Source organism: Gossypium hirsutum, chromosome D02 (genome assembly GCF_007990345.1).
Source record: "Gossypium hirsutum isolate 1008001.06 chromosome D02, Gossypium_hirsutum_v2.1, whole genome shotgun sequence".
Classification (NCBI taxonomy): Eukaryota; Viridiplantae; Streptophyta; class Magnoliopsida; order Malvales; family Malvaceae; genus Gossypium; species Gossypium hirsutum.
This window is the reverse complement of record NC_053438.1, coordinates 24,922,094-24,930,519: the sequence shown is the minus strand read 5'-3', so window position 1 is coordinate 24,930,519 and position 8,426 is coordinate 24,922,094. Positions and strand designations below refer to the sequence as shown.

At 35.3% G+C, this 8,426-nt stretch overlaps 1 protein-coding gene across 1 annotated transcript; it reads right to left on the bottom strand.

Annotated features, from left to right (window-relative positions):
• Nucleotides 1-4,417: 4,417 nt before the first annotated feature.
• Nucleotides 4,418-8,104, bottom strand: LOC107910754 (probable inorganic phosphate transporter 1-9). Its single transcript, XM_016838735.2, has 2 exons — nucleotides 6,997-8,104; nucleotides 4,418-5,437 (listed from the first exon to the last, which is right to left on the bottom strand). The coding sequence occupies exons 1-2, from the start codon at nucleotides 7,719-7,721 to the stop codon at nucleotides 4,588-4,590; spliced, it is 1,575 nt and encodes a 524-aa protein (XP_016694224.1). The 5' UTR covers nucleotides 7,722-8,104; the 3' UTR covers nucleotides 4,418-4,587.
• Nucleotides 8,105-8,426: the final 322 nt, after the last annotated feature.

Here is an 8,426-nt window from a genome sequence, read left to right as displayed (position 1 = left end):
GAAGCACGTAAGTGCTAATCAAAACTCGTAAAGGTTGAGCTGAGGTCATAGGAACTGAACAAAAACCCATTAGGGTTAAACAAAAATTCATATGAGTTAAGAGAAGCTTGTAAGAGCTAAATGAAAAGTAAACACGAAAGTTCGCCACAAATGCTGAACCTCAGTTTACTCAGATAATTTGCCGCCAATTCATCCTTTACATTACCGTCAATTCATCCTTTACATTTTCGTTAGTTCCTCCTTTACATTTTTCGTCAATTCATCCTTTACATTTCCGTCAATTCATCCTTTTCCAATGACGATAGTACTTAATCTCGTGTTTCCGACCGGATTTGAACATTCAATTTAATTTCTTTATTTTAACAATAATTTTATTTTCCACAAATGATATGAATAAATACATACTACCATTCATCAATTTAACATATAATATTAATGTTTAACCATACGAACTTACCTGGGTTAAATGGTGGAATTTGCAGTAATTCAGGGACTATTCTGCTATTTTCCCTTTTTTACGTTTGTCTACGAGATCTTGATCTAAAATGTAAAATTATTCATTCATCAGCATACATTTCAGTTTCAGTCCACTTCACAATTTATACCCTTTAATTTTCAAAATTATACATTTACCCCAACTTTTACAATTTTTGCAAATTAGTCCCTCACTAGTTAGCCTATCAATTGAGCTAACTTTTCCCAATTGAAAATTTATCTAAATATTCTAAAATATCACACAGCCTTTGATAAACAAAATTTAATACCAAACCCTAATATTTAATCTTTTTCACAATTTGGTCTAAAAATCAATTTCTATTGAAATTACTTGATAAAATCATCATATATCAAAATTAAAATTCTAAATCCATGTTAATTCATCACAAACTTCCAGTACTCATCAATGGTAACTTTCAAAATTACCCATGAAATCAAAAACTACTGAAATAGATAGTTGGACCTAATTGTAAAAGTCTTAAAAACATAAAAATTTCAAGAAAAAGGCAAGAATTAAACTCACTTGAAATAAAAATATGAAAAACCAACTGTAGAAACTCTCATATAGTTGTTTTTGGCTAAATATTGATGAAGAAATGTCTATATTTTCAATTTAGTTTTTGTTTTAACTTTTTATCTGAATTCCCAAATGACCATTTTACCCATAAGTCATCAAATTTCAAGATTTTTCTCTGAACATTCCATTTCAGGCTTCTACTAAATGTTTAATTGCCTCTTTGATCCTCTTTTATTCACCACTTAAGCTATTTAATCACTATTTCTTTAATTAGCAAGTTTTGCACCTTTTTCAATTTAGTTCTTTTTACTTAATTAACTATCAAAACGTTAAAATTTTCTGACAAAACTTTAACACTAACTTAATAACACTTTGTAAATATTTATAAAAATATTTACGGCTTGATTTATAAAATTAAGGTCTTGATACCCCGTTTTCAAAACCAATTTACCTAATAAATTCTTCTAAAACACAAATCACTAATTCAAAAGTCTTCCTAAAATCGCATTTAACTCATAAATACTAAATAATAAAATTTTTGAACTCACTCGTCAGATTTAGCGATCTTAAACCACTATTTTTGACACCATTAAAAATTATACTATTACATGGACTGCTTTATTTATGGCATCTTTTAGCGTGAAACAATCCTTGGTCTTATACCCCATACTGTTGTGGAAAACACATCGACCTCTCAAGTTCACCCTTCTCCCCATGCTCCTTATTAGGGGTGGCTTGGGCAAGATGCCGAAGCTCTTCACCTAGCTAAGAATTTAAGTGTGCGTAGCATTCACAGGAGTGTAAGCCTCAAACCTTCCTTAGGGGGTGTATATTCTAGCATTCTCTTGCTGGGGTCTCTAAGGGGCCCTGTGGGCATCGCCATAGGTCTAAATTCTTTGTGGCCTATCATTTCTTACCCGTAATGACTGACCAGGATGATCTTATCAGCTGCGAGGTCCCTCTTTGTTCCGAAACTGCCTGTCTTCTTTCTGCATGTGGCACATGATGCCCTTTTGATTTCTTCTGCTTCAGCAAACTTATGAGCTCGCTCATGCAAATCAACTAGACTCTAGGGCTTGTTATCCGTAAAGGAATATTATACATGATCGTTCTACACTCCGATGATGAAGGCATCTATGGCCCATCGGTCATCTAAATTTTTTATGTTTAGGGTCACTGCATGGAATCTTTTTACGTAGTCCTGGAGGAACGCGCCTTCCCTTTGCTTTACCAGCATCAGGACCATAGGTGTGTTCATGATTGCCCTATGACCCCTAAATCTGCCCAAGAACATCTGTCCTAACTATGAGAAGTGAAATACAAGTCCTTTGCACTCCCTTTAAGTATTGTGGAAAAAGTTTTACATTCCGTAATGCCCCCAGCATGTTCATATAGTCGTTGTATTGCATTAAGTGAGCTCAGGGTCTCTTCTTCCTTCAAACATATCTTTCAGCACCTTGAATTCTTGTGGTAAGCTTAATGCTGCGATTCCGGAGGCCAGTGGGTTATTAGAACAGGATAACTAGTCCATGTCTTGTGATTCAGGGTGCAATGCCCGCACATCTCTTCTTAGCTCGTCCATCTCGTTTTCCATTTTCTTATATGGGCTTCGTCCTGTGTGTTTATGTTGCCTTGGGAACCGGAGTTGTCAACCTATATCTTCCTTCATAACTCCTCGTTTTGCTTTAACAACTGCTGTTGGAAAGCCTATTATTCTACGAACCGTGCCTCATAGGCGGCCATTTGGTTCCACATGAATATTATTTGTTCCTAGAGGGCCAGGAACTGCTGTGGGGAGCCTCCTGGTTGAGAGGAAGTGGCAACTCCTGACCAGTGGAAAGGTTCAAGTCCAACGGGATAGAGGCTCTCCGATAAACCGCATTGTCAAAGTTTTTCGGTCTGTCGGTGAACCATCCAACGAACAAGTCTGCTTTGTCATGTTGGGCACTAGAGCCTAACGCTTCAGCCTATCCTGATGATGAGTTAAAGAAGAAATTGTCACTTGGGTGAACCATTTGCTTCGAAAAGAAAACTTAATCAAACTTGAAAAAATCTGATGATTGGAAATACGTTCGCACTCACTGCACCAATTGTTGAGTAATATTTCTCTTGTGTCTTATTGATATGAATATTCGGGTATTTATTCATGTTGTTACAGGTACTATTACAGCTCATGATAGGGCCCCACTATTTTTTCTTGACTTCGCTGCCCCCAGTACTGACATTCTCTATCCCTAGTATTGACATTCTCTGCAAACTCCAGGTCTACTGGGCACGTGTCTATGGAGTACGCGGTCCTTTCTGTTCCTGGGACTGGTGCTCTGGGTGGGCTCCGTACTTACTGGGCACATGTTTGGATAGCCTGCGGAGTACGTGGCCCTTTCAATGAGTTCCTTGAGTGTATGCGAAGTGAGACTGCGATCTCCCCTAGGTTTCCGCAAGCTGAGTCTGTAACTTTGTCTTGTGAGTTGGATCCGCGGGTTGGTCCTGCGACCTTGCCCTGTGAGCTCACACAAGGTTCCCACGAGCTGGATTTGTAGCCTTGCCTTGCAAGATGGTTCACCTTGTTGTCTTCTTGTGGTCAGGTCATGGGTCGGAGGCTCGGACCCTTTCTAGGACTCGGGCCTCAGGTTATTGACGTATAACAATAACCTTATTTGATAAACTATAGGACATTCAAGGAAATGAGTAATGCCTCCATTTTGACTGCCAAAAAATCATAATTTCCACCTTCGAAGATAGGAACTTGAACATTGATATAGATTGTGTTTATGGAAGTCATCACTTGTCACTTCAAACTTTTTTTATGCACACACTTTCTCTCAATTTATAAGGATCTCTAGTTCTTGAAATCACTTTGTTGGAGAGAATTATAGAGATGGTGAAGGGAAGACACTCTATATAGAATGGATATTCTTTTTTCACATCATATTCTCTTACACTCTTACTTTTTTTTTACAATGGTTTCATCACTTACAACTTTTATATAGTTGTTACAAGTAACTATTAGTTTCTATACATACATCTAATAATTAATGTGTATCTAGTACATACATACATCTTAAATAAGTACATTCATTTATCTAAATTTTCTAAATTCATCAATTTTAAACACTTTGATTAAATGCACATATTGATAACATCACATTATCTAACTTTAGAGGCCACTGTAGATTAATAACGTGTAAATGCAATTATTTGACTGAACAAAAAAAAAAAAAAAGAAGCAATTCTTACAGTTTCTTCTTATACCGTACTCCCTGATCCCTTAGCCGAAGCTCTAATAGTTTGCAGTTCTAAATTATGATTCAAATCCTCCTTAAAGTGATCTTTTTTTTTTTTGTATATTTTCATTCCATAAGGTTTATTCATCATTTCCTAACTTCATTTTCAACGCAATACAAATTATAATTTCGGTCATTGTATAATTTAGAAAAAACTAATATATTATATTAACACATACATTGATTAGTATTTGATACATTGATAACTTTTAAACATTATGATGTGTGTCTTTTTTTTAATATTTTATTCCTAAAATTTACTTGTGGGGTTTAAAAACTTTATTAGAAATTCTATGTATTATATATAAGTTCATCTTCATAGATCTCATTGTCCTCAAGGGACCTTCCCGTGGTTTCCCGTGTAAGAAAATAAGTCAGCAAAAGTCCGACAAGACACACCACACCCAAGATTACTAGTGCCACGGTCATTCTTACGGGGTTCGGCTTGCCACTATCTTTCTCATTCCTCGAAGCCGAGAAAAAACCAATCGTCCCAATGATTGCGCCAACCTTTCCAACGGCCCCAGCAATGCCATGACATGTTGATCTAAATCTTGCTGGAAATAATTCAGCAGGGACAATAAAAGTGGTGGTGTTTGGTCCGAAATTGGAAAAGAAGAAACTGAGGGAGTAGAGAGCCATAAACCCAACACTTATGTTTTCACTCCAGTAGTATTTGTAGGGTATACCAATCGCGAAATAAACCAGTGCCATGAACAAAAATCCTAACATTTGGATTTTGACTCTCCCAATGCGATCAATAAAATAGACTGTGACCCAATAACCTGGAATGGTAGAGCTGATTGCAAGAATTGCTTGGAAACGAGCAACTTTAAAAGCGAGTTTATAGCCATTGACATCATTGTTGTCCTTTATAAAGCGATGATAAATCTGAGATTGAAGGAGGTTGCTACTGTAAAAGACAACGTCCACAAGAAACCATGTTGCGGCACAACAGAAGAGATCAACACCGTGGCGGCGAAGGAAGCGTTTGGAGAGAAGAGGATAGGACGGATGAGGTAGTACCGGCGGTTTCAGTCGGATAGGGGAGTCTTCAGCAATTTCACTCATTGGAACATCTAATACTTTCTTCATGTCTATGGCTGCTTGTACCACATTTTGTTCCACCAGAGCTGTGTATCTAAAAATTAATTAAAACCACGTAAACAAGTATCAATAAGATGATGATTAATTTCAAATTTGTACACTATTTCTGTATTAATTGTGCATGGAAGTTGCATGCACGGTAGCTATAGTCGGTGTTATGTCTAATATTTCAATGTAACCGACGCCCCATACCCTATTTACTTTTTTTTCCTTGATCGATTGATTCTTGATGATGACGTAACAACGTTGTTACAGAATGAAAAAGCAGTGTCATATGCTTTGGATCAACTAGTATTTCAAAGCTGAATATATATCTATTCTAAATATAAGCATATTTTATAATAAATAAGATATTGATGTTAATAAATTACTCGAATTTGATTTGAAAACAATTTGAATTTAATTTGGTAATTGTCGAGCTAAGCTTGAACTATCGGTTGAGCTAAATTTGAGTTTAGTAATACTTAACTCAAACAACTCGTAAACTTCATCGAGCTTTTCATATTTTTATATTATTAAATTAAATTATTGCCCTTAATATATATTATTAACCTTAGCTTAATTATTGAGTTCAAACTTGAATACGAAAATTGCTCGATCTTAAATAGCTAGATTATATCTCGAGTCGAACTAAAACTTAAAAATAGATATTCGATCGAGCTCCAAATTTCGAATTGAACTCAAACTCAAACTTAACAATATTTTAACTCTAATGAACACTATTACACCCTAATTTATACGTAGGAAAGATTTTGACATATATATTGGATGTAATGCCGGCCCAAACAAGTTAGCTCTCTTCACCTAACCATTCTTTAGGTAAGGATTCTAGGTTAGTTAAGAATGAGTTGACTATAAGTATAAATAAGATCATCTGAATAATCAACAAAGAATTAATACATATTTTTGTATGATCATTTTGGTTTTAGTTGATATTACTAGCTAGCTAGTCGTTTCTGTTTGTTGGTTCATGCGAAATCATAATCTTATTACTGCATGCCTACTAGAGTTACAATATAATTAATTTACGCCTACCGAAAATACCCACTACTTACAACATTTAATAGATTATAGCCGAATGTTACAATCCCACCCTGTCTTCATAATTATGCCAAACTTATTTACTTTATTTTTATTTGAAAAATTAACAGCCACACATTTTTAACTCACATTTATTTAACATCTAATTTTACAAATAAAAAATAAAAAATTAACCATCCATTTAATTTTTCTATTTTTTTTAATTTTTAATTTTATATTATTTATCAAATAATTTTAAAATAGATGACAAAGTTAATATATATTAATTTTATCATTAGAACATCTACATAGATTATTACGACAACATTTAATTAATGTTAAAATTTTTAAAAATTAAATAGATATTCTAAAAAATTTTAAAAATATAAAATATATATTTAAATTTTAAAAAAATTAATGACATTTGAATTGTCACATGAATACTTTCTTATTTATTTTTTAATAATTTAATAAATAATACAAGTATAAAGATTAAAAAAAATAGATGACAAATTTTTTTTAAAAAAAATTGAAGGAAAGTCATTATGCTTTAATTAATTAATAGTAAATTACCTGGCGGTCTCAGGCATCATCATACGCCAATAATACGTCAAGGCAGCGGGAACTGCACCCATCATCAGTATGACCCTCCACGCAAGATCAGCCTCGTCCGGCGTTTCACTCTTGGGCTCATTCGATGAAACCGCAAATATCCTACACACAACCATCGTCACTATGGAGCTAGCCAATATCCCCAGCCCCTGCATCGAAAACACAGCAGCTAAAAAGGCCCCACGTGTCTTTTTATTAGCGAACTCCGACATGATGGTTGCTGACAAAGGGTAGTCACCCCCGATCCCTACTCCCAGCAAGAACCTGAAGAACCCCAAACTCACCAAGACGCAATTCCTGGTCTTGCATATAGAGAAGCCGCATGCTAGGGAGCTCAGCACCATCATGCCTAATGACAGCCCGTACACGCGGCGCCTTCCTGCCCGATCGCCAAGCCTCCCGAACACCAGTTGTCCTACGGCGGTGCCCAGAAGAGCTATGGACACCAGGGTCGACACGACAGCGGTTGGGGTGGTTTTGTATTGTGTCTCCTTGGGCATGACCGAGCATTTGTCTGAGTTATGATGGTCAAGGTAGTATATTCGTCCTATGAGCTTCATGATGGGAGGGATGCAGAACAGATCATAGGCGTCGGTGAAGAGTCCCATACCGGCGATGATGATTGCTTTGAAGTGATACAACTGGATTTTTGCTGCATCGAGGGCGGACAAGAGTTTCAACGCCATCCCTGTTTGAGTATGCTAGACGATGGTGAAGCAGGCCAGACGAGGAAACTATGATTATATAAGCAAAATGGCAAGAGAGAAGACTGAAAAGAGTGCAATTTTCTTGGTAGTTTTGTGGAGAAGAAAGCAGAAAGAAATTATGCTGAAGGGTTAATGCGATCCAATCAGCTTTGGAGGTGGACTTTTGGCTTAGCACCTCTTGTCTTGAGATTTTCGGTTTTATTGAATATCATGTATTGATTCTTCACAGGATGCGAATCATTTCAAAGTCATTGGACCTTTCGCTTCAGTTTAATAAATCTTTTCAACAGGTTTAGAAGCTTGGCACCTTGCTCGATGGTTGCTTTCTAAGTATTGTTTACTATTTCGTTTCTTTTTCAAATAGTTAAAACATTTTTTTTTAATTCTGCATATTTAACATATTACTTTAATTAAATCAGGAAAACACATATTCTCCTCGTATTTATTTGTGCATGCATATTCTAATGCTTTTATTTTTTTTTCTTTACTTTCATACCAATGATATGTCATAATTTGACATGTTTATTTATTGTTCTTTTATACACATTTCAACGTGTTTTAAGTAGAATTGAGTAATTTTAGTGTCAATTTACGTTTTTAGGTATTTAAGTAGTAAAAGTGTGATTTTGAGCAATTTCTAAATTATTTTATAGTTTTGATATTTAAATAAAGTTGTGTGGTTAT

What these genes read in the sequence shown, in the direction of transcription:
- LOC107910754 (XM_016838735.2), bottom strand. Translation starts at nt 7,721, where the DNA reads ATGGCGTTGAAACTCTTGTCCGCCCTCGATGCAGCAAAAATCCAGTTG. An exon ending in ATGATGCCTGAGACCGCCAG is followed by an intron (nt 5,438 to 6,996) that starts GTAATTTACTAT and finishes ATTAATTTTTAG; the next exon opens with ATACACAGCTCTGGTGGAAC.